Raw genomic sequence first — 27607 nt, forward strand, 5'->3', positions numbered from 1 at the left:
TTCCATAGGCAAGGACTACCATTATCTGAGGAACCTGGCTGGAAGTTTACATGAACACACAGTCTCCAGAAGATGTTCTTGGGCCTGCCTGTTATGAACAAAAACAATCATCTCTGAAAAAAAATCCAGCAGTAAAATATTTAGCAACTTAAAGTAATGTGCTGTATGTTTTTAGTATATGGAATGATTAGCCTGCCATGGTCTAAGCAAGAGTCAGAACATAAAGCTGTACTACATGTTATCCCCTTTAAGGAAAAGAATGCTAGACGTCCTTTCCTATGAGAGGTAACAGAGGACAGATGCCAGTAAAACACAACTTAAATAATTATTGCATTTGAATCTCAAGTCAAAAAGCATCACTGAGGTTAGACAGGTGGTGAATATTGCAGGGTGCATATACAAATACTTTGACAGTTTTTATCTGAATAAATCTAATCTCTCTATAGCGTTTTTGTAAGCAAAACTATTAATACATGCACTTTAGCTGAACTACACAACCCCAGAAACCACAACAGCAGCTGGATGCACTTCAGTACTTTTGCATAACTGCAACAAAAACCTGACTCTTTATTAAATGCCACAGTTACAGGCCAAAAAAACACAATTTCCAACACAGCCAACTCTCTCAATTTGTCTGTTTACGTACGCGCTCCATTACTATTCTATATTACCTCTTCTGACTTTAAGATAAATACTAAGTGAAATGTAGAAAAGTTTTAGACAAAGCAGCAAACTTGAACATTGCCTTACAGGAACTTATGTTTGTTACTTTAAGAAAAAAGAACTGGTCAAAACAGTAAGGCAATGGATAAAACTCAGAGCACATTTGGTTGTTCACATTCTATCTCAGTATCTTCCATTACATCTCAAAACATTTTATATTGTCACTGAAAGTTCTCACCGTTATACTTCCTTCAGAGTTGCATTTCTTCAGCATATGAGATTTTCCTCTAATGGCATCTTTAAATCTCCCAATTTCTTTATCAGAGAAAATGAGATATTTAAGTTCTCAAAACTTCGGGTAAATTTAGGTGTACCTGGCTTAAGCCAAACTTAAGCATAAACAACTGGCTTGCAGGAAATCCTATCAGGAAGAGAGTTTAAGAAAAAAAGAATGCCCAAATCTTTGCTTTAAAGTCTTAAGAAACACCTACTACTTTCCATCAAGGGAATACATGAAGCAATATTTTTATACCAGCTTTATTAACACAGCTTCATGCTTTCATTAAATTACTGATTAAACAAAAAAATAGAAGAACACCCACACCAAGATATGCATGGTATTTTTCTCAAAATTCATTACTTAAGTCTGTTTTTCAACCTAAAATCCTTAACCTAAAACAAGATACCTGTGCATGATGGTCTTCCTCCTTAACTTCATCTGGTTCCTCCTCTACTTCCTGCTCTTCCCTTTCATGTCTGGTTGTTTTAAAGACAGTGCTTCCCCTGAGCAACCTCCTGCAACAGAGTTTTATTTTTAAGACTTGGCTCCTCTAAAGATCTGGTGCTAATTTACTAAAATCGAGAAACGGGAGTTCCAGCTGCTAGGAAAGCTACTTGTAATGATTTTGTCTATATACTTTTCATGTACTGCTGTGCATAAACAGCATTCATAACACTTTAGTATTAAATCCCTTAATGATTAAAAAGTCTTTCTAATGAGACACTCAAGTTCTTCCAAAACTTGCTATTTAATACATTTAAGTGTTTTCTTTCAAATGAAAGACACCATAGCAACTCTCCTACCCTGAGTTTTAACTCGCATCTTACTAGAATTAATAACTCATTGCTTAAAGTGAGTTTCAGTATAACATTCCTCAGCACCCTGGCAAAACAGACACTTAAGGAAATCTAATTTAAGAGACAAATCATTGAAGAGTTAACTAAAACCTTTTCTTCTCAAAGCATATTCTAAGGCACTGCCTAATTCCTAGTATAAGGGCAGTGTCTGAACAAGTCACTCTTCTACTACTTGTAGTCAACATAGGGAAAAAAATTCACACACTTCAATACGTTGCATTCCTAAATTGCAAGCGAGACAGACAGGGGTACAGTATACTTGGTTGGAAAGCAAAAGGAGAAAACTTTACGTAACACTGATGTGCATTCACGTGTAAAGTCCTATCAGCATGTTTATAAGAGATGGCAACACAGAAAGTAAGTTTAAACACATCTAGGTACTTTATCTCTCCCTGAGAATTTTTCAGTACAACTTTCACATCTTTACCAGTGCCCCAAGAATTCTGGTTCTTCTAGATGAGGTCAATGGGAGGGCTAGAAGTTACTCCAGCATTTGCAGCCCAGATGTATTAAAAGAAGTCATATGTGACATTATTTGCTAATAATATACATTTCCATGTTATTTATTGAGTTAATGTATACCATTTAAGTGACACCGGTGATCTCCTCCAAATAAGAAAAATTTTCTTACTACAAAACACCGCTATGTTTTTTAATGCAGAGACTTTTGAATATGTAAACATACCTGTTTGTGGTCAAAATTATTGATCCATATAGAAAGTAAGTTTCTGAAAAATGCAGCTCTGTCCAACTTCCTCCCAGCAAATGATACAACTAATGCCCAATATGAATACAGCTGATTATTTTTTGAACATGTACACATAAATAACAAAACTAAAAACCTTGCATCTTACTGACACATGCAAGTTGGCCTAAAGTCCATTTCAACTGAACAGCTGAAGCTTGACAACTTACTGTAACCATTTGGCTTGCCTTTAGTATATATCTTGAGGCATATTTGTAACTAGCAGAAGTGTTTCCTATTTTCTGTGTCATCTCCCAACCTCCCACATGTTGATCCTACTAAAAAGGAGAAAAAAATTCTATCAGCAGTGATTTTCTGTTATACATGCAGGCTATTCTACACATAAGGCTGTAAGGCACATTAGATTTTCAGTAGAAACATTTACTGTCACTTGATCTTCAGCATGCAATTAGAATAATTTTAGTTAAATTTGTCTTACCTCTTATTTCAAGTTAAAGCTTAATACATCCTGCTTTTCAGTTCTGATGTTATATTGACTAATGTTTATAATTTGCATCAGTTGATGACTTGGCCCAGAAAAATACATAAATATTAAAATTCCCTTATAAATATAATACATTTTTGAAGTACAGAATAATAAGCAGGCTTCTTAAACAAAACATTCCTGTCAGCCATCTTAAAATGTTTCTACATATGTACACCTCCTGCTACACACTCCTTTGCAAGACCTACATTATTTCCCCCTTTCAGTTATTTTTTGCCTATCAACTACTTGAAAAGCACTAGCAAATCTAGTAGAAAAACACAAACAAGTCATCATTACAGAATAACTATTTCAAAACAAGAGTATATCTTTTTTTAAGTTCTCCCACCAACAGTTTCCAAACATTAAGCACTTGCCACTGGAGTCTGAAAACAGCCAGTTAAGATAATCGAAAATAAACAATCTTATTTATCTTAATGGATGCTGACATTCAGTTGGTCATTGTAACAAAACATACCATACTTAAAGAGGATTTTATATATTATATATTTGTATATATAAACTATCAAACACTTGTGAAAATTCCCCAAGTACAGCTTATTACACTGGATTACAAAGAGCTGCTCTGGCAAAATGCTACTGTCTATGCTATAACCATAAACCATCCACAGCTACTGGCACCAGAACTGATAGTCCTTCCATGGAAGGATTAATGTATAGTTAAATTAAAAGGCAAGGAAACCCATGTGGTACACAAAGGCGGGGGGAAATCCCACAAACTTGAAAAAACTAAAAGGAAAAAAATGGCAGGTCCTTACTCACTAGAAGTAGTCTGATTTGCCTGAATTTAAACGCTTAGCTGTCTAGACCAAGACAGGTCAAGGTTTCTTCCATTCAGTAAATAAAGTTAGCACTCTCAGCCAACACCCCAGGAATGTAATTAAGATACATATATATCACCATCTGGAAGAGTCTGTCCGTCTCCTCATTGATTAGGAGACTGAGACACTTGCAACCAGACCAATCTTTGTAATCTAAAAATCAAGATAAACTGCCTTTCGGTGAAGGTAAAGGATCTGATGACATTAGACAAAGCCTTTGTGTCACTGGAAACAAAATGCAGCTAATCTATTTCACACAGATGAGGCACAGACAGCACAGAAGGCAAGAATTACTTAGACCTTCTCTGAAATCAAGGCTGCAGGAAATCCAATCTTGTAATGCTGGTATCCTAATCAGACAATGCTTAATTCTCTCTTCTCCCAAAGGCTTTAAGAAATTATAGTACTCACTCTCCAACCCCTCCTGTGATGGCCCACAGAACTTTATATAGCATAGTACTTTTTCTCCTTGTCATTTCTGCTTAACAAATGTTGGGGAGGTGGGAAAAGAAATGTACTGAATATGACAGTTAGCATCATTCTGTGGGCAAAATAAGGAAAGAAGTTTTTATTATTTATTACTCAAATGAGTGCTCTCTGATAAACAGATATGCGTGTTCCCCTCAAACTCTAACCTATTCATAGAATGAAGTAATCTGAGCAGCCATCATAAAGGTGTCTGGCATGGGAACTGAGGGCTCCTAAAAACCATGAATGCAAACAATGAATAAAGAAAACTATGATTTAGAGAAGCTATATGCAAGTACAAGGGACACAGGCAATTAGTTACATTTAGACATTTATTTTGCTTCCGTATGTATTTCTTTTGGGGATTTTTAAGTCAAAGAAAGTTCTTAAAAGGCTTCTCAAAGTAGCCTAATGTCTGCTTGCGCTATTTCCTATCAGTGACAATGTTATGTGTAAAGCTTTGCAGTCAGATCACTTGCAAGGCAGAACTCTTCAGAGTGATGTAACACTTTGGTGGGTGGGCAACTTACGAATGAAACACTTGCTAGGAAAAGCATTAAAAATCATTAGGAATAAGTCATCATCAATGCGTAATACTGTATGAAAACTTATTTTGTGACACACTAGTTTTAATGCCATCTCTTACACAGTGTGCTTTAGCTCCAGGGTCAACATGAAGCTTCATGAGGGTGCTGAGGATGCCCTTCCATCTCTAATCAGCCCATTTTAAAGTCATGATGTGTACATTTTCAAATTTGTCAAGAGGTGTTCTTCAAGTGGATGAATTTTCCATCAATGTCTATCTCCTCAATAGAAAGATTTCCAGTGGCAGAAGCTGAGTGAAAAATGTTAACATCACTTCTGGTTTCAGACTGCTCCATGTCAACCCTCTCCCCTCTGTACGCACAGCACAGCTCGATGAAGTCTGTGACTCTGCCACTTGGGCAGATGGGTTCGGAGCAATTTTCAACCTATATTGAAGGAAGAAAGAAACATGCCTACATCATGCTTTGATTTTTCTTTTCCCACCTTTTTTTAATAAACTTTCCTCCTTTCTCCTCTTCCCATAGAATTATACAGCAAAATGGTACAGGAATATAGTAAAGAAAGCATGTGACATGAAAAAGTGAAGCCTTAGGTACTTTTTGAAGAATTGTACACAATGTTATCAATAATGCTTTTGCAGCATAGAATACTGGTGGACTACTACATTAAGATCATAAAGGCATCTCTATGCATTTGTTAAAGACTTCGTTTCCTGTGTAGATGAAACAAGAAAAAATTTTTAGGGGGACTTAAGACACTGTAGGAAATGTATGCAAAAACCCAATGGCTCAAGAGCTTTTGCTGTTCTATCCCCACGCTTGAGAAATGAGCCTGGACCAGTAGGATGTTATTCAGAAGACACCGAAGTATCAAGCTACATTAAGCGACACCTGTGACTTATCAGGTAAAAATTCTCAGTATTGCTGAACTCTGAGATCAGATGTGGAAGATGCAGCTAGCTGATAAGGTGGCAATTGTAACAGCTATTACTTTATTAAAATTATTCCGTACTTAAAGAAATTTGGCTAACAATTAAATAACCCTGTAAATAAGTCTGAAAAAGAATATTAACCATGGTACCAAATAGAACTAGAAATGACAATTCACTGCACCCTCCGTGCTGAATCTTAATAGAAGAATGGTATTTGTTCCCTTGAGAGCTATTGGTCTGATACTCAAGCAGGCTGGTCTCATGGAGACTTAGAAGTGTGTCAGACAGGAGATGGCAAAACCAAACAGTGCCCTGCAAACTGTAGTGAAGCACTTAATGCATTCCCAGTAAGAACTGCCTTTTAACAGAGAACGAGACAAGCAAGGGGAGCACAGATACCAGCATTTGTTGCTACATTCTTTCATACCTCTCCTTGTCAGCCTCCAGTAATTTCTGGTATGCACTGATTTCCACATCACGTGCCAGTTTAACATCCATGAGGTTTTGTTGGCTACTCAGCTGCTCCTGCATCTGGGCTTTCACCTCTGAGACTCCCTTCTTGTTCTTCCACAGCATTTTGAAATACTTTTCCTGTTCCTTAGCCAAGTGAGTCTCAAGCTTGTGCACTTTATCTTGCCATACTCTAGCCTAGAAAGCATTGAAAGTGTCACTGGTGCAAAGGAAAGCTCATCCAAACCTGAATGCACTCTGCTATTTGGACAATATGGAAAACAAAATACTAGTTAAGCATTTTCTCCCCTTTCTGAATTCAAATTTGCCCATATTCAACTTCTTGTTCTCCACCTCATCTACTACAAACATAATACCTTAAATTCCACTGAAACTTACAACATATTTTGAAAAACAATACCTACCCCATTTTTCTGAGATCTGAAAGTATGTTACTACACCCGAATTTACTCAGCTGAGAAAAACTGAGCTTAAGAGTCAAATTGTTTAAGACATGCTGGACTGGACACAGAACCAAAGTGCAGATCAGTATATTTGAGATCCTGTGGTAAATAATGGCTCTTTAGCTTTCAGATGTGTAGTCCCTGCTTCAGTTTACTACTGCCAATTCTGAATTCTGGGAGGAAGTTCCTCTAAAGGAATAGGGGTTGTCAGTGAAAGCCTGTCTGCCTGCTATCAAAGCCTTCAAGGCTTGCTGAAAGTACAGTGGTAAGTGTTCCATGGAGAAAGCTAATTTGTCACATACTTTAAAAAATACATCAAGCCAGCAGAACTTAATATTGTACATACAGAATGGAATGCTGATCAAAGAAAGGCCAAATGATGACAACTTTATGGTTTAACTTTCCCTGAGAATGCTTTCTTCTGTTTGATAGTCTCTTGAGGTTTTTTTTAAATGACTGATTGGTAACTCATACCAGCATCAACGATAGTGCTAGCAAATAGAAAACAAAACTCTACTGGTTGACATCACTAGCACTAAAAAAAACACCCCACAGCAGCGAAATGTGTTTTTTTGGTGGACAATTACAGCCAAACTGGTAGAAGTTGATTTTGACAGCCTTGAAGTTAACAACCAACACCTCTGCAAATTAAGAAGCAAGTTTTCTGAACCTAGCTGTCACTCCTAAATAAGCAACAGAACACAAGTAAGGTAAGAAGGAAAAAACCTCTCAGAAACGCCTGTTGACTGAACCATCAAAAGAAAAATGACAGTAATAAAGGCAGAAATAAGATTTAAGTAGACAAAACTCTAAATCCAAGTCTTCATTATATGACCTAATCTATTCCAGAGACTAACTTGCCTATGTAACAGGAAAACTGGGAAAACTCACACTCGTACACGCTAAGTTACTTGGAACATTATAAAATAACATTCTCTGCATTTATGTTCTTCACTTGAAATATGCAGAATTTTAAGTCCTACAAGATACTGCTGTACGGGAGGAATATAATTCAAAATGTATTACAGAAAGGATCAAAGCCAAGCGTTACTAATATTTTATATTTAAAAAAAAAAATTCTTGAATTTTCAACTCATTAGTAAGTTACAAAAGCTTGCTGCAGAACCGACTCCCAACATTTCTCATTTTCACTCTAGATTTTCTACTGCAGTAGACACGACATTACTCCCATCAAATAAGCTAGTACTGAATAGATAGCTTGTCATAGCTTCTTTCATATTTCTTCAAGTGTGATCTATGTGCTCTGTGATCTAAGTATAATTAGTTTCTGCTCAAGACCCTGCTTTACAAATGGTCAAGTACAGTTATTTGATGCATTTTCTCAGTCTCATACTTCATCCTAATCCTGGTGAGATCACTCCATTTTGTTTTGTTTTTGTTTGTTTGTTGGTTTTGTTTCTTTGTTGTTTGTTTTTGTTGGGTTTGGGGTGGGTTTTTTTGGGGGGAGTGGGGATGATTTTTTTTTTTTTTTTTTTGAAAGTTCTAGATGTGAACTGGATCAAAACGGCAAAAGACACCAAACAGAGAAAGACTGCATATTCCAGCTCTGGCTTTGAATGTTGCTTTGTGGAATCCTATGTTAGACTGTTAGAATAAAATTGCTTAGAATGTCAGGAACTTTTAATACAGAGCTCTTGTCTAAAATTGTCCCATAAATCAGTAAGTTTCCACAAAAGCCATTTAACAGTACCACCTTTCAAATACCCACTCTAGCAAGATACTGCACAAAATATTCAACTTTCTAGAAAGGAGATGTTTAGAAATCTGCTAAAGTACAGAACAGTAGACTAGAATACAAAATCAAGACATGATACTGATCATAAGTTAAAGGAAACAAAGTCCTTCAATATAAAAATCAACAACTGTAATTGGAAGAGTCACTAACAGCTTGCTACCCCTTTCTGCAGGCCGGTGACAATGGAAGACAGACCATCAATTTGCATGCAATGTGCTGTCAATTGTTTTCTTACTGATTTGGCTACAGGATTGCTCATCTCAGAGGACAGTCTAGCATTCTCAAGTGTCAATAGATCAAGTTAAGACATCAGCTTCAAAGTAACTTTTATTAAGAGAAAAATGAGTCACTAAAAACCACACACAACACTAAAGCTACAAAGTTCCTCTCTGCAGCTCTAATGCAATGAAACACCTCTTTTTTTAGGGGTTAAATATGGTGGCTCAATTACCATGCTGGATTACCTTACCTGAAATCACAATACTCTCAATTATTTATTCTAGGACTGAAAACTAAAGTTTCCCTTGTAGACATTACTGAACTTGGACTGCTATATTCAGTTTTCATGGTGGCCAATGTTTAGATTTGTATATTTAATTACTGTAGCACTGGTTTTGAGTATGTTTAAATAGAAGCTACATTGAAATTACCAATTTGCAAAGCAAATTTATGTTAATTTTCAGCCAATATAAGCAAATTGATTGTTTGCCTTCAGATTATAGAACCAGTACCATAGGTCAGTACTTCATTCTACCACAACTTCAAGTTCAAATAATTTTTTTAAACTGGCTGCATTACCCCTTCTGAACGCTACCACATCCACTTCAGCAGTACCACAGACTTACTGGACTTGTAGTTGCAGATGAAATGGAGTCTAAAGATACTTTGTTTTTAAAAAATAAGCATCCAAAAATACAGAAACAGTATACGTGAAGAGGGAACAAGAAAGCCTCAATTATGAAAGGATTTTTAGACTGAAATAATGTAAAACACATTTTTGGCTAGATCTTCTTTTAAATAAGATTTTCCAAGTCAGATTGAGGCCCTGAAGATAAGCAACTGCACACTGTTAAGACTATGGAGACTGAAAAGACTGAAAACTACGCTAATAAATTCAGTTTGATTCGACTTTTCTGCTGTAACATCCCACCTTTTTTAAAATACTAACTGTAACAAGTATAGCCCCAGAAACCAGTCTCAGTTGAAACATCAGGATCCCTCCTGACAGAAATGCTGAATCACAGTGGAAGAAGGAAATTATGAAGTATAACTTATTTCAGCTCAAGTATGCCTCCCTTCTAGAAGATTGAAAAGCAGAAGACCTTGAGTGTGGCAAAACTTCCATAAGTTTTGTACAGCATCAGAGGATTTAGGATGCTGTCTTCTCAAATCCTGTTATAAAATAGGTTTTATACAAAATATGGGGCACTTTATTGATCATCAAGACTGTTACGATTGATACATAGTAACACATGAACTTTCCTTGAATTCACAGTAATCTCAGTAATAATCACGTTTTCCCCACAGTTCACCCTTACATAGTTCTTCTTACTCTTATATTATTGTACCTCCTGAGGATTAAGCCTGCTCCCAAAGCGAGACCTGAAAATGCAAATTCACATTCAAAAGCATGGCAATTTTAAACCAAGGTCCATAATAAAATCCTCTGAAATTCAAGTAATTAGGGTATCTTTCCATTAAACAAAGTACATCAGACAACTGTATGAAAAGATGTTCTCACTCTGGTGCGGTAAGTCTGCTCAAGCCGCTCTTTGAACTTCTGCACTCGTGCATCACACAGTTCTCTTACTTTCTGAAGGGTTTCAGTCAGTTTATTTTCATTTCCAGTTTGACAACTAGAACCAGCCTCATGTAAGTAAATTTCATATTTCTTTGTTTCACTGATATCCTAAGAAAAACAGAAAAATTAAGGAACATTCAGTAAATGAGATCAAACAAGTTATAGAAAACTACACACTGATCATATAGTGATGCAGATTTTAGCTAGCCTTGTGGATCAGCATTAGATTAATTTGATATTGAAGCTTTCAGTAGAAACACAGGGCCATTTCCCCAGTCTGATCTGCACAGTACCTTATTTTGCAATAGCCAGTTACTGAAATAAGAGCTAGGATATCAACAGCATTTGAAGTCACATTTCCTTCTGAGTTGTCTGCATTTTCAACAAATACACCTCAGTATGATTACATTTTAGAAATATATCACCCTTTTCTTTATGTATCTTCTATGCTCACACAAATTGAAAGCATGAAAAAATCAGTCACATTCACTAACCTGCATTCTCCCTGTTTATTTGTATGCTTGCCCATGCATGGTCTCTGGAAAAAAGAATTCTAACATGAACAAAGCTGAAAATACAACTGACAAGGAAATGTGTACCTGGAACAAAAGACAGCACGGTTAGGCGCATTTGTTACTGCTCTAAGGTTCTGCCTGGAAAGCCTCAAACACTACAAGTGAAAGGGAAGGTGGCAAGAAAAAGCTCTGAAGAACAAGTATTCATCAATTTCTGTTGCCATTATTCAAAAGCATTCTATTAGAAAGTTCTGAAATTAAAAACCAGTACAAGTCCATAGTGCCTGTTTGAATGTTCCTTTCCAGTTTATTTCTCATAAAGGGATTATGTGAGAAATTATTAACCTACTTTCTCATTACTATGAAAAGACATGTATATTGCAATACTGTGGGCAGAAGTTAATATGAAGCATGATACATGAAGCTATTTTATCACAAGAGCTGAGTTAACATCATTTTTCCTAGGGAAAAAAAAATGGAAATCTTCCAGTTAGAATAGAGGTAAACCCTGCTCTGAATGAGAGTTCAGTCAAGACTACTTCTGAGGGCCCTCCCAACCTAAATCTTAGTACCCTAGAATGACCCTCCAAGTTATCTTCTTCCCTTTAAAAATATCAATTCTTGAGACTAAAGCATTTACCTCCTTACACATCTTTTTATGGAATTCCAAGTCCTCAGAGAGACTAACAATGGTTTTCAAGATCCACCTTCAGTAAGCTTTCATTTGCAAGCTCTTCCTTGGCAATAGCTAAAGAAAAATTAAGCTTTAAGAAAAAGAAATAAAAGAATCAACAATAATTTTTATGCAGCAGAACTCACATAACACAATTACCTCAGCTACCTAGGCGTACAGTTCACTACATGTTATGGTTGAACTTGGCAATCAAATCCAATATTTAACCACTGATGTGTCTCCCTCTGCCTGCAGTGTATGAAGGCACGGACTCAAGCTTAGATGCAAGCGGAATCATTTATCAGTAGAACAATAAATCTTATATAGATCTCTGGGGCAGTGCTGGTAATTTTCCACTTCTCTCTCTTTGGATGGTATTTTCTTGCAGCTGCAGAGATGCACATAGCAATGTCCAATCAGCACTGAGATTGGGCATCTTGTTTGCTGCGCAGTTACTCCTTCTCTCTCATTTCCCATACCTGCCCTTTTGCTATTACTTGCACAAGTGAGTTCTAGATATCTCACATTGCTAACTGGCATTACGGTGCTACTTATCAATTTTCCTTACAAAACTTCAGGCTTTCTACAAGGTTTGTTTTCTACAAACACCAGCTTCCTGGTCTCCTCAACTCACTCTATTGAGGTAGTGTTGCTTAAAAGCACAACTCAGGTGTTTTGAAGGGTTACCAGAACTATCACAAGACTTTCCAGCCCTGCACCCCCCCTCTAATCAGATGGCCAGAAGATGGAGAACCACAGGCAGAAATTCAGCTACCCATATTTGTGAAGTCAGTCTCTCCCTCAAAACAGTTCTACAATTGGTCAAGTTCATTTGGACTCTTGGCCTGCTTTCTTCAAGTACCATCCCTTGCAATTTTAGAGTCTGCAATTTTAAAAGCACTCTATTCCACCACTCATGTTATTAATGAACTGAACAGTACTAGACACAAACACCTACTCAATACTGCTTCCAGTGTTGACACAGAACTACAGTTTGTTCTAGTTGGATACAAAGCTGTAATCTAGTAACATTTTTTTGCTACAGAGGTGCATTTTACCAGAATGACAGTTCTTACTATGGATGTATATAAAAATATATGGAGATATATATATAAAAACAACTCATTTGCTGACAGAAGCTTGATGGTTAAATATTTCTTCTTCTCACCTGCACAGTTTGAATGTTTAACTTCTCATCTTGACTCTCCAGATACTTCTTTTCACCAATGGTTGTGGCCGGCACAGCTTGTTTAGACTTGAAGTCTGCTTCAAACTCTCAAAATTTGACATGGGCTCCATTAAGATCAGATTGCAGTTTTGCATAGCTGAAGAAAATCAGACAATGTAGTAAGAAAGTCCAAAAATGTCTCCAAAGTAGACTGCCGATTAATAAAACAAGGTGCATTAATTAACTTGAGACACACCCAACAAAAACATTGTTTTTGTTTAATTTACTCTAATTTCAATCAACTCCTTAGTTTTGCTATTTCACCTAATAAAACAATGGCTTAATATTTTGCCTGGGCTGTAGAAACGTAAATATAGAGGAAACTCAGAGTGTCAAACAAGTCTGAGAGGCATATGTGGAAAGGGGAAACTGTTTACTAAAGGCATCTCGTTTGCTCTTTAGCTAGCCACTGTAAAAATGTCTTAACTTCACCATAATCTTAATAGCAAGAAATAAATCGTCCCATCAGAAATCTCTTTCGATTGCATTGAATCCAGTAAATGAATCAAGTAAATGATCTTTGCTGCCTTTTATCCACACAGAAATTTGTGAATATCCACTGTCTGGGCTGCAAACAGCCCATTCCTAATTAAGAGACCAACTTGACAATGAAAATTGATGTTCTCTACCTATAAGCCAAGTCCTCCATAAACAGAAACTGTGGCATAGTGAACTGCTTTGCAGTGCCATTCTCATCACACAGTATGGCAAACTTCCACAGATTTGAGAAAAGATACCCAAATCCTGTGTATACAATAGTTTGTGCCATCTTTGAAACTGCATTGCAAATTCTTTATGCAAACAAACACACAAGCTTTTCAAATTACCACTCAAATTAGTTTTCATGTCTACAAAAGCAGTCTGTTTCTAGGGGTTTATTTCCTAAAACAGTATATGCAAACAAGTCAAATGAGGAAAGTCAAGTAATGACGCCAACACAAATCTGGATTTCAGACTAAATTATTCACAAATAATACTACAATTGGCTACTATCAAAAATAGGGGAAAGGAAAACCATATTCAGGAATCAAAATGACTGCTGACATTTTGATGACACAAGCAGCTGCATTTAAATGTGTAACACAAGCTGTTCTACCTTGAAGTTGATTCTTTTTCTCTGGGATACTCACTTTCTCTAGTAAGGGCAATAGCATACAGAAGCTCTAGATGCTCCTAATCAGACTATGAACATTTTACAGGAATGGACAGATCCAGGCTCAACAGGACAATAACTATCACATTATCCAGTTTTCACACTTCTCTTTGCAAAACCAAAAAAAAAAAAATCAGAATTTACAACACTAAACCGAGGAGACTGAAAACTGGATAAATATTATTAAGAACGAGATTCAAAAGTGTTAAAGCATTAATACATTCACTACTTTTTTAATCACTGTACTGCTTATAAGAAACAGTAGCAATGTTTCTCAGCAAAACGAGACTAATGTAAAATCAACACACAGTTTTAAAAGGAGAGACTCAAATTTAAAGATGGTTTTCCAAGACTATATGCAAGCATATATAATTAACAGTGTGCTCAGAGGTGTGTGCACAAAGGCTTGCGAACCACCTGTAAAAATAAAGTTTGGCTGTCTCAGCACTAGAGCCACAAGATGGCAGGGTTCGCACCACACACCTCCCATCAGCTAATCCCACTCCCCTCAAGTAACACCACACTCACCGAAATGGTAGACTGCAAGAGCCTGTGACACATACACCTTTCTACACTCAACTATAGGATTTTTTTTTATTATTATTTCTGCTGCTCAGTGCTATCCAGTCCCTCCATGGCATTTTACATACCACTTCTTAGACTGAACAGTTCAGACCAGTTGGGTCCACAGCTCAGACAAAAGCACAGAATTTAGGTTTTGGCCACATAGGCTCCTACTTCCAGCTCTCTGCATTATGCACTGAAGGTCTCTGTCCTGTCCCTCTCCTCCCGCTCAGGCCCGTAGCAACTTTAGCACACAATGAAGCCATAGGTCAGAGGAGGAAAAAGAGGGAACAAAATTTGTCTTGCTATGTTAATGTCCATAATAAAACCCTCCATCACCTTCTTGGGAAGTATGAGAACCCACATCAGACCTTTGCTGTTTGATCACTGCTGGAAAAAGCTTTATTCAAAACATGGAGAAACTTTCACACCAGCTCTCTCACAAGACTTCATGCTGAAACCAAGCCTGTCAAGTTGGATCTTGAAACTAGAAAGGTACAGGCACACAGGGCGATAGTGTGCTGCCCCCTACTCCAACACAAATTATCGTGGACTCTGAAACAGGAAGACTCCCCACATACCTTAAAGTTACTTCAGCTTTTAATTTTTTTTTATGCAAATACCAATTACAAACTGGTAGGCGGCTGAGAATAAAGCTCTTGCAATTGGGGTGGCAAATAAAAAGATGTATAGTTTGGACTAGCAACAACAATATGATTAAACCCCAATATATTACCTGTATCACTAAATTATTTATTACCAGTTATATTAGCCCAAAGTACCTTCTTTGCTTATTTGCAACAAGACTGGCTGCGAAGTCATCCTACAATTTAATGCAACTAAAGTCATAGAAGCAGGGAAAAAATAATTAAAATTAAGCACTGTTAGTTGTTAGTGTTATGAGTTGTTGCACTATGAGACACCTTATCTGAACACATTCTCACAAACAAACTGGAGCTCAACACTTCAAATGCTGAAATCCAGATGAAATCTCAGCAACTCAGCAGTGCCATCCCAGTCATAAAGGAATGTGGGAAAGAAGTGAAACAAGATCAGAAATGCCTGTGAATTATGAAAACAAGCACCACATGTATGCATCATATGCTTCATCCTTACATCTATTAATTTTTACCAGGAATAACTTCAGCCTCTCAACAATAGCTAGCTTCTTCCTCCACACAAAGCCAAAGCTACATCTCAAAACAACAAATAAAAAAAAATCAAACACCTTCCTGTTGTAGAGTTCAGAAATTAACCAGAACTGTACTCCTTCAAGTAGTGCAGCTCATGAAAGAAAAATAAAAGCAAAGAAAATAATTGCTGACTTACAACATCTTCAAAGCAGCAGCTTGGTTTTCCTCCTTTGACTTCAAAATGTGTGTGGATCCAGAGAACTGTAATTTATTTTAAAACAATATAGACCCAGGATCTAACCAAAAAAGCCAATTCCCATTCATTTTTGCTATACTTCAGGGAAAACTTGTACTTCAGCTATTTAGCCCACAACATTTAACCCACATAGACACACTATTGAGTATAAAGAACTGAGTCTCACTCCTACCTAATATTACCAGCACAGCTCTCACTAATGGACCTGCGACCGTGTATGCGTTAACAACAACTCAGCACACACCGCAACAAAATAATGCAATCCGTTTTCCCCAATACACGCCAACCACTCAAGCAACGTGTCAGCAGTAAGCATTCCACAGTGCCACTCTCAGGAGTACAAATACCCTAATAGCTGCAGTACATCTGCCCAGCTCACCATTAAACAAGCTGATTTCTCACACCAGATGCAGTCTGAGGCACACATTTCTGAGCAGGTTAATTTGCTCACCATTCCCAAAACTTAACCTGTAAAGCAGAGCACATCAACTCACACACAACTATAAGATACTGTGGTTATGCTGTGTCTGGTTACCTGCACTAGGTCATTTAAAGCTAACTCAAAACTCTCAAATAGAGATATCATGGGGCAATCACTGCTTTGGTGAGATTACCCAGACTGTTCCGTGTGCAGTTTAGTGAAATGGAGTCACTGAACAGCTCATTGAAAAAGGCAGGCTCCCTTTTCACTCTCTTGCACAACCACCCTTCTTCCGTCAACCCTGAGGTTCATGAAATAACTTAGAATTTCCTGTAATCTCATTCAATTTCTTGCTAAATTAGTAGAAAAGCTAAGCAGGAAGATAAATTAAAATTATTTTCTACCAGTTTAATAAATTGAATTGGCCTTCTGAACCAGACAACCCACACACCTAAAGTGCTCCTTTCAGTCAGTAGCTACATCTCAGGTGTAATTTAAAGTTTCTTTGAAACTAAGTGCAGAATGCCACCACCCTACAGGAGATGTTTGTCACCTCCCACACCCATGCACTTGTTTTTGCCAGTACTTGGATCACAAAGCTAAGCATTACCAACATGAATTAAACTCTCTGTGAAAAACACTGGTTTTCAGCCAATTCACAACATAGCTACACAAGTGGTGCAATTCAAGATAATGCAGCCTATATTTGCATCCATATACAATTACATGGTACTACACATCAGGTTGGTTTGCTACTCCAGTTATAGTAAAATACAAAAAAAAAAAAAACAAACCAAAAAAAACAAAGAAACAAACTATAGTCATTAACGCTTTATGTTTTGCTTGGCTAGCCGTCTGTTTTTTATATTCTTTTCCCCTACAGCAAACAACACAGTAGGGCTATGTTTTGCAAGGAAGTGATATACAGTAATATAAGAAACATCTGTCTTAAAGCATTCAAACTTTTGTATATAGACCAACATGACAACAAGAGTAACTGGACAGGCTTGTCTTTCCTGTAAATATATGTAACTTGGTTTCAACTTGTCTCATGTCACCCATTCTATTTGACTAGGGACAGCTACTGAGTGTTTGAAATCAACACTATACACCATCTCTAGCCACTTACTGCTCAACAGTGGCCCCTCCTGAAGAGCTCAACCACGCAAATCCCACTACTCTAACCAACAACCTAGGTAGAACCTTTACACATACAGTGCATATGTATCAAGTCACTGCCCATTAACATGTTATTATTACATTAACATGTTAATTATTACATATTCGAGACCACCTTTAAACCTACAGCAAGTTGTTCCTTGCATTGTTACATCCTACACTGTATCGGACACACTCTTAGATAGCTTAACTCATATTCTTACACTTCAATTGCTTTAATTATTGTGCAACAAGCTAATTACTCCCCTCCTTCCCTGGGTGCTCTCTCTACTGTACACATAAGAAGTTATAGATTTCAGATTAAAGCTCAGCTGTTCCCCAGCCACCAATCTTCACTTGACCTCTCAAGACCACCTACAATAACGAAAACATGCTTAAAAATGTTTTAAGTCAGCTTCCGCAAAACAGTTTCTCTAGCTCATTACAGCATAACACATATAAATTGCTGAAAATCCTGGAACAGCTGTTGCAACTCTGCTTCCATTAACATAACATGTTTCTGAGTAGTTGCTCAGGGTCCCAGCTGCAAAGTGCCACACACTTGCACAGCAATTCAAGCCGTAGACTGATACCAAGATACTGCTAATGTTTATTTTACTGCTTAATCCCACTGCATAAATTAATTTCAGAATATAGATGAGAAGACCAATTGAAGATACAAAGGCAGAGAGCCAGAGAAATAATCTCTTAAATACTAAAAAACGCGTTAAATTAGTTCCTTGTCACAATTACATTTACTATAAACATCTGCACTCTATAAAACACTTGATAATCAATGACTATTATATCCTTTACCAATATCTTCAATAAGCCACAATTTCCCTCAAAGTTACTTTTTTCATTGTCTCCTCCTACAAGAGAGCAGATTTACTTCAGCACGGGAAAACTGCCACAGTGACATCCCCGCCTGCCAAAGACAAATGTAAACAAGGAGTTTCCTAAATGAACTAGCAGTAACACCAGCTCGTGCTTCCTAAACAGTGTGATTACCTTGCATGACAAATCAGAATACAGACAAATCCATCTAGGGATTCGGACCTGCTATATGCTTAGGTCCCCGTAATGAACATTCACCTCAGCAGTGGAAATCTGTCCTGAAACTTGACCCATCAGCAGACAAGAGTAACACAACACTGACAGTAAACCTGACTTACTGAACTATACTTGTTCAACATTACGAGGTAACACAGCTGTGGCAAACGTCACAATTTAAACCACTGTTACATTAATTGCTCAAGTTACACATTGGGATATTTATTCCACCATCTTGGCTCTACAGTTCTCTCTGGTTTGCAGCTACTGTGAACGATGAGAACATGATAGACTTCTACCCGAGCTGAAACCTAATCCAGTCTGCAGCTTGTTGGAGTGATGGAGCAATTTAGAGCTCTACTCTTGACTCTGCCACCTAAACGATGACATTATGGAATGTTTAAATATCACATCTTTCACTACCTTGCCTAGTTAGCTCCTTTCCCCATGAACATGAAATTTGCAGTAATCTGAAGTCCCAGCCAAGGCCACACTGCTCTGTTTCAGGAATTTTAGGTAGAGTGCCCTTAACAGCTAGGAGTTTGGTGCTAATTGCATCATTACACACTTTGAGAGCAACTAGCTGGTTTCACCATTATTCATGAGCAAGTCTAGTAGCTGGAAATCCATTTGCACATATCTTTTTTTATATGTAACATTAAAGCTTACATGCCCAGAATGCCTTTAGTCCTCCAGTCAGGCAGATCTTCATTGAAGCCACAATTCATCACCTCTATGACATCAATTTGAACCCAATAACCTGATATCCCTATTTGAAAGGGCTGTAGCTTAGATACCAGCCATGGCTATCCTGCTATAAACAGTGATAAAGGCAGGCTGTACTCGTGTGAATCCTGGCTGTTCTCCTGCACCCCTCTCTCAGGCCAACAGCATGGTGAACAGGATTGCAGTTGGTTTCCCAGTCAGGTCAGTTCCTCAGTTCACTGTGCAGTCACACAACATAGAAAATGGGTGGTTATGAAACCAAGAGCAAGGATCCTGAAGTTCAACACCAATTTTGGGTAGAAAACACAAGTTTAGGTTGTTGAACTACTGCTCATGTCTTCTACAGCCCTTGAATGTAGAAAAATGGCAATCACAATTGAGCATACTATTTGAAGGAAGGAAGAAAGTAGAGGGATGTCTCTACAACAGCTATCACCAATGGGAAATCATACAGAGTAAAGTGTTGCCTAATCAGGAAAGAGAAAATTAACTGGAAATATTGTTAAGTTAGTAAATTTGCCCAATTCTTTCACAAACTAGGGAAGAGGCAAGATCTCTCTCTTCTCTACCTCTGAAGAGCTATCCAAGAGTTCCGTATGTCTAAACTCAAAAGTACATGGATTTTTTTTTTTCCACAATACAGTTTTGAGATAAAGAGATTTATTCTGGCTTATCTCCATTCCCTCCTGGTCAAAAGTGTATTTTTACATTCACAGTTATGCATATCATTTTCCCATCCTTTCCTCAGAAGAGAAATAGGGGAGGTTGTTTTTTTTCACCCCCCTTCTTTTTTCCTAGTTCTTAAAGATCTAAAATATCTAGAGAAGCCTTCATGTTTATTTAGCTACAGCAGTAGTACCTACTACACAGCAGGCACTCTGGGAGTATGCAAGGAGTCCACTATATATAGCAGTATCAACTATAGAAACAAAGTATTTTTTCTTGAGGGATTAAAAATGTGAGTGGAAGAAGCTTCTGGCACTTAAATTCAGGAAATCACACCATATATGAGAATGAAGTCAGAAAAATCAGAGAAACCAACAAATAGGTGACGGAGCCTTAAAATTAATTTTGATAAAAAGGATAAGGACAGTCAAGATAAGGCAAGATTAACAACTCTGCTCTTCTTTTCCCAAGATCAATCCATTGACAAACTTTGTTGTCCCAAGACTAAAGTTACAGAATGGTAAGTGGGCCTAACTAACAAAAAAAAAAGTGCCCAAACAGAAGATTCTATTTTGCTATTGGAAAACTACAGTAGTCACAGAAATCAAATTTATGGTAAACAAAAACAAGGAAGCAAATAAGCACACAACTGAATCAAGTCAAATATGTAAGAAGCAAAACTGAAGGGCACAAATGAGTTCACTGTAAGAGTGAAGATCTTCCCACCGTGCCATGAAGCTTGGTCACAAATCTACCTTCTGTCACATCTGAATATCCAGCAAAATGGCCAGAAATTATAGTTTGTTTTGTTTTAAGCAAACCCTACTTACTATCTACTTGTGTGTTTTCGCATTATGGAGTTAACGTCTTTAGGAAAGGACATTTAAAAGCCTCGGCCCGCAACAGCCACTACACAAACGATCACCACCGAGCATTTCTCATCCTGAAGCAGTTTACGCCTTAGGGACAGAGTCCTCTGCTCGTACGGAGAACGGTGGCGGTGAAGGGGCATCCCGACTCAAACCCCGGGGCCCTCCAACCTCCACTACGTGAGGGTGAGCTCGGGCTAAGTTTGGAGGGTGCCGCCACCAGCGCTTCGGCCGGAGGCCTTGCCCTCCGGAGCGACGGGCAGCGGGGGCCGGGGCGGCAGCGGCTCTGGGGGCCGGGACCGGGCCGCCGCTTCCCTCCGGGGCGGAGCGGAGCGGAGCCGGGCAGCGCTGGTGGCCGCCTCGGCTTGCCGCCCCGTCCCCCGGCGGGACGGAACCGCCGCTCAGCCCGGCCGCCGGCTCTGGCGCCCGTCCTGACCCACCCGTGCGCGTCCGTGTCCCGTGTCCCGTGTTCCCCCCCCCCCCCCCCAACCCGTGCCGCCGCCGTACCTGCTCAGGAGCTGGTCGCGCTCGGCTTGCGCGTTGCTCAGCTCGACCCGCAGCCCGGCCCCCTCCTGCGCTCTGTCGTCCAGCACCCGGCGGGCGTCGGCCAGCAAGGTGCTGCACGCCGCCCTCACTCGGGCGACCCCGCGGCCGCACGCCGCGCCGTGGTCGGCGAGCCGCCGCCTCAGGTCGCGGTTCTCTGCCTCCAGGCTCCGCGCCTTCTCGACGCAGAGCGGCCAGGCGGCCGTTCAGCTCCTCCTTCTCCCGCAGCCGGTCGGTGCGCGCCGAGCGCTGCGGCGCAAGAGACCGCGACGCCCCGGCGCTGCGACCCCCTCAGCATGCCGGGGGCCACGGAGGATCGGCCGGAGAAACGAGCACGGCCCACGGAGGGAGCAGCGCGGCGAGGGTCCGGCAGCCCGGCTGAGCGACCGGCGGGCGGGCGGCGGACCGGCCGCCGCCCCCGACCCCGCGACACCGACCCCGCCCCGCGGCGGGGGCGGCCCCGGCCCTCAGGCCCCGCCCGTTGCTGCCGCCTCTCCCCCGCAGCTCCGCGCCCGGGGGGTCGCGGCGCTGTCCCCTCGGCCCCGGCGCCTGTGCCCCTCGCCGACCTGCCCGCCCGCCCGCGGGGGATGCTCTCGTCTGGCATCGCAGCTTCTGCCTGCGAGAGAAGAAGCGATTCCTCCTGTGCCAGACATTTCCTGTTCCCAGCTGGTTCTTCCCTCGTCTGCGGGCTGCACCCTGTAATTTGAAAACGGCGCTTGGCTCCTGACCCTCAGTGTGCCCGTGCGCCCGATTTTAAGCTGCCTCAGACGTGTACTCTCATTTCAGTCACCGGAACGCAGTTGTTCAGATTCAACTCAGCCCGGGTTTCGGAGTTAGTGTAGACCTCACAAATGTTTCTCACCAAATGATCTAAGGAAACCAGATGGCCCCCAAACCCTCAGGAAACATTGCACCTGGGGGTTGAGACATGCCCTTTGTCTGTTAAGGTTGCTTGTTGGGACACGCCCTGTGTTTTGTTAAAACATGCCGCTTATCTGATAACATGGGAGTTGCTAGGGGAGGGTCGGCGCCAAGGAGGCTTGGGGTGGGGGATATTTTATGGATTTCTTGGAACTAATTGTAATATTTCCTCCCTATTCCCGGAATTGTGATACATATATAACATTCTACGTAATAAAAAGGAGCCGCTTTTGGCTCCAAGGCGCGTGTGCATTTGGAGGAAATTATTCCCCCGTGCCCAGCGCTGAATAAACATACCTGCTTTATAACCTTACTGGGTCTAAAGTCGTGATTCTGTGCCTCACAAATACAATAACAGGCAGGAGGTATTTTGTTCTTTAAACCATCAAGAATAATTATTAAGGAACTTCTAATCGGGAGCTACTGACCTTGAAGAAGAGACACGTCCTGAAACATGGAGGCTCGTTAAAAATTGTTTACTGTGAACCACTTTAGTTAGCGACTAGAGGGTCCTTTGGAGGAATTATCCTCTTTGTAATAGTAACAATCATGGCCCCACTTCAGAGACCCCTGACAGAATAAAGACACTCACTCTTTAGAGCTTGCACAGAAAAATTAAAACTCACTGTAACTTTAAATCAAGACTGTTACTAACCAGCGAGGGATAAAGTGATAAACAACTAAGCAATACTCATTATATTATGTGGTATAAATACCTTTGAGTTCCTTCGTGTGGTGTGCTAGCTTTGTGGAATTACCACGGAGCACCCCTCTTCATGCAAGTACGGAATAAACCGATACCTCTGCTCTGTGTGTGAGATTGACTTTCACATAGCTGGTAGTGAACCCTGTATGAGGGACAACATTAGCATTTGAATATTCCTTATCTGATGTTAGTCTGGCTCCTGACGGTTTATTTCGAGTGAGATGTTGTGTCCTTAATTGCAAGCTGAACATGAATTCTTCAGGAAAAATACAAATCTTTCAGTGCTGCGAGTGCAACAGATTAAAAAGCCGCATTCATCCCTGTGGAACTGAACCCTCTGAAGCCCTGGTTTATGGCTTTTAAATCACCATTATCCCTTCACAATTACTTAAGTAGGCTCCATCTTCGGGACATCAGTTTACATTAGGACCACTGGGCATTGTCAGCTTAATGTTAGAAAGTAGAAATTAGAAGGAGGAACATGATGAATGGTTCAAAGTACTGATTGTAAATCCAACTGCCCTTCTCACAGAAATTCATGTAGAGGGCTTGTCAGTAGGAAAACACTAAGATTTTCCCCTACTTATGTTTCCTCAAAGTCTTTTAGTAAAGTTCCTTCTAGAATCAGACATGACAATATTCCAGAAATCCAGTAGCTTTCCACTGGACATGAGATCAACCCTATGGGACCTTGGTGCCTCTTCTTAGTTCCTGGATGTTCATTCTCAGCTTAGTTAGCTTAGAAAAATATTTTTTGCCTATTTCCACTCTTTAGTGACATCCCCTCAAAGAATGAAATAAAGTATTCAAGTCACAGCGGTGTATATAACTAAAGGTAATTTAGCTGCAGCAGTGAACTCCTGCTTTTTCCCACATGGCAGACACAAACCATTATCTGTTCCTCCTTTTTCCTTTTCCCTTCTCTGTTTGTTATTACAATTTGCTCTTTTCCAGCCCTTTGGAAAAATAGCAAAGCTGGCTAAAAAGAGTGAGCAGCTGGGGGAAAAAAAAAAGAAAAATCTCTGTAAGACCTGCTGCAACATAAAATTCTCAAAAAAGTAGGATTATAGCCCAGGGTAGTTTTACACTGCAGGCAGCAATAGAGTGCAAGGATCTGTATTCATAGGCAATACAAGAGACAAGGTTTGTGAGCTTTTGTTGTACAAACTGAGGTCTCTGCAGGTGTTTAGTGCTGACCTTGATCCTGCCTAATTCCAGGATTTAATTTAGTGCTGGGTTTTAAGTCACTGAGTTTTCATTTAATCATAAAAATATGTATTACTCTTCCCTCCATACACCCCAGTATTTGTTTTGCAGTTAGTGTGCCTGAAACAAAGTTTAGTTTTGTTTGTTTTGGTTTTTTTTTGTTTGGTTTGGTTTGGTTTGATTTTTCCCCCAGAAAGAGCTATGGCTGGGATTGTTTCATTTCACCTCCCAAATTAAAAGGATGTATTTAAAATCCAAACTATTTGTAAGGAGGCTTTCCTTTCTCCTCAGAAGCCTCAAGCTTTAACTTTTTGTTGTTGAAACTACTGCATTTTAGCTTCCCAGCCTACCACATGAGATCAAATTAGATGGGTCTTACTTATCAGACTAGGTTGGCTAACACCATAAAAACTAAATGGAAACCAATATTGTAGTAATAAGGGCTGGCCAGATCACTTTGCTTATTATAATTACCCAGTGAAAACCAGAATGTGTATCTTGCCAATTCTATGCTTACTTTCCACCAGCCTGTGTTTTTTCATTGTTGCTTCCATGTAATTAAAAAATAAATATTGATGTAACATTTCCGATATATGTTAATAAAAATAAAAATATTTGAATGCATTAAAATCTCATTATTAAAAAATATAATTTTCTGTGTGGTTTCAATGGGGAGATTAGCTTCATATTGAAGCAAGTTAATCTTCAGTAATCATACCATCAGGTTTCTCTGCCATTTGCTTGCATCTGAGATTTCTTGCTGCTACTTGTGTGACTGAATTCATCTTACTCTCCTAGGCTGAAAAAGAAAGTAAGAAAAGAATTGGCCTTCAAAACTGTGCCTGGGCTGATGTCAGACAATTTGCTTGTGAAACTGGATATCAACATTGTTCCTCTTTGGTCTTGGCAGCTTGGGCCTGATATAGTGCATATATGTTACACAGTTCCTTTGTATAGAAAGCCTGTAAGTGCCGTTATGAAATCAGCCAGAGGGGTGTCTTGGTTTTGACTGGGATAGAGTTAATTTTCTTCCTAGTAGCTGGTACAGTGATGCGTTTTGGATTTAGTATGAGAATAATGTCAATAACACACTGATATTCTAGTTGTTGCTAAGCAGAGCTTATTTTAACTCAGGAATTTTTTAGTTCCCCATGCTCCGCCAGCGAGGAGGTGCACAAGAAGCTGGGAGGGAGCATGGACAGGACAGCTGACCCAAACTAGACAAAGGGGTATTCCATACCATAGGACATCATGCTCAGTATAGAAAAGGGGGGGAGTTGGCTGTGCAGGGGATTGCTGCTCAGGCATCGGTCACTGATGCATGAGCAATTGCATTGTGCATCACTTGTCTTTACTTGGGTTTTATTTCTCTCTCTCTCTTACTATATTTTCATTCATTACAGTTATTATTATATTTTATTATTATTGTTATTATTATTTTCCTTTAGTTATTTAGTTATTACGCTGTTCTTATCTTAACCCATGAGTTTTCCTTTTTTGTGTGAGCCCGTGAAAAAATTAAACATCTTAAAGAAAATTAAACACTTGCTCTACATCTGAACTAGTATCTGACAGGTAATATTAGGTACATTGCATTTCCCCATTCCTCTGCATTGAGTGCTTATGTAGTTGAAATGCTGCATGTGTCTAAGCAATCTTAGCACAGAATTCCAGAAAACTGGAGTTTAAGAGTCTGTTTGTCTCACATATGCTGATCTCTCGCCAGTCAGAACTCCTTTCCTCAAGAGAATAAACACCTGGAAAAGCTATGGGAAAAATATCTAACTATATTTGACACCATGAATCAGCTGCTCACCAGGCTGGCTCCTCCATACTGCCTGAGCATGAGAACAACAATGCTAGCTCACAGAAAATCCACAAGAAAACCCAGACACCACAACCCAAGTCCAGTGGTGATACAATGGATCAAGAAGAGTGACTCTGATGAACAGTATTAGGATTTCTTTACTCCCGCCAGAAACTTAGCTCTCGACTCCCAAACAATAGATTTATGATAGAAAGCTTTTTGAGATCTTTAGTGAAAATACTGAAATCTTGGAATATGGACAGTCTGTCTGTTCCCACAGTAGTTGCTGTGGATGACAGTGCAAATAATAAACATGCAGCAGATTTCAGGCGCAGACATGCCCTTATATTTAGTTTTATACAAATAGACCTTTTATGTGGCTGGGAAGATAAGGAGTGTCAGCGTTTGTTCTAAGAGTGTTACAGGCATTGGAAATACCAGTTTTTCACACTATACATTTGAGAACTAAGAGGCATAATGGAAGTCTTATGGATTTCTAAAATAAATTAACAAGATAGTACTTATGATTTTAAAGTTTTGCATCTAGATTGTAGAGTTATTCTTTAAAAGTCTAACTCATAAAGAAGTCTTATAAAAACTGTACTATTATCAGACTTAGAAATTTAGGAACTGTGATTACCTCACCATGCCAAGGGATTTCTAACATAAACTATTGGCATAAGAAAGATATGATAAACCGCAAGACAATTTCAATGCAATTAAGGCTAGTCTTCCTCCTAACCATTTTGCATTTTTCTACAAGGGAAAAAATCCAACACAAGGACTTGATGTTCACTGAAAATAAAATCAGATAGTAAGTTCTTTATTCTCCAGAGCTCCATTCTGCTTCGGTTGAAGCCAATATATTCAACAGCAGCAGGATTCAGCCAACCAAGGAGATAGCAAAGAGGTTGCACTGCTACATCAAAATTTTATCCCAGGACTTTTTTAGGATTTGCTTTATTAGTGTTTGTGTGATTAGTGTGTTGATACTATTTCATTTTAATGACTATTGTAAGCTGCAATAACATTATAATTAAAATATGGGAAAAAAAAAATCAACATCTGTGTTCATCTCACTTACAAGGCCAGAAAAATCTAAGTCTGAGTGTCAGTTGGTTTGACTGACTATTAAAACTTGATATTAGGTAAAAGTCTAATAAAATATTGTAAATATTTTAGGACATAAATAAATAAATAGGACAACAAATCATTATGTTAAAGCTGTCATACATTCAGATAATTAAAATACATTCAGATATTTAAAATACACTAGCAAATACAGTTTTCAGTATTTAATCTTAAATCCTATATTTTTAGCATACATGGAAGTGCATAGAATTACTGTGTATTTCTGAACTGATAATGAGGGAGATAAATATTGCATTTCAAGATATATGCATAAACATATGTCCAACAACTGCAACAGTATTCTTCTGCCAATGATTTCTTGCATTGGTATAATTTCAAATAACAGAATCCAGAATAAGCATAATTTATTATCTGTGTAATATTGTCTGATAGCGTACTCTCTCTAATGGAAATTTAATATATGTTTTGTACACTTCTGAAAATTCAGAAAAGGGAGGTTTCCTTCAGACTCCTCAAGTTGATAAGAGAGAACCTCTTCCATTTTGAAGTGTTGCGTTATCTATATCTGTCAAATTGTCCTCAATCTTGCTTGGCAGAGCTAAAAATTGCAATCTTCAAAACTGTCATTAC

The 27607-nt window shown here is 39.1% G+C and overlaps 1 protein-coding gene across 1 annotated transcript; it reads right to left on the reverse strand.

The window, feature by feature from the left end:
• Positions 1 to 528: 528 nt before the first annotated feature.
• Positions 529 to 21662, reverse strand: LMNB1 (lamin B1). Its single transcript, XM_042788022.1, is given in 12 exon segments — positions 529 to 1084; positions 1350 to 1455; positions 2182 to 2307; positions 2717 to 2822; positions 5097 to 5231; positions 5234 to 5310; positions 6244 to 6464; positions 8647 to 8772; positions 10204 to 10395; positions 11443 to 11566; positions 12644 to 12800; positions 21210 to 21662. Coding segments are annotated over 10 exon segments (1143 nt in total). The 5' UTR covers positions 11455 to 11566; positions 12644 to 12800; positions 21210 to 21662; the 3' UTR covers positions 529 to 1042.
• Positions 21663 to 27607: the final 5945 nt, after the last annotated feature.

This window comes from Tyto alba, unplaced genomic scaffold (assembly GCF_018691265.1).
Source record: "Tyto alba isolate M040663 unplaced genomic scaffold, T.alba_DEE_v4.0 Super-Scaffold_13, whole genome shotgun sequence".
In the NCBI taxonomy this organism is placed as follows: domain Eukaryota; kingdom Metazoa; phylum Chordata; class Aves; order Strigiformes; family Tytonidae; genus Tyto; species Tyto alba.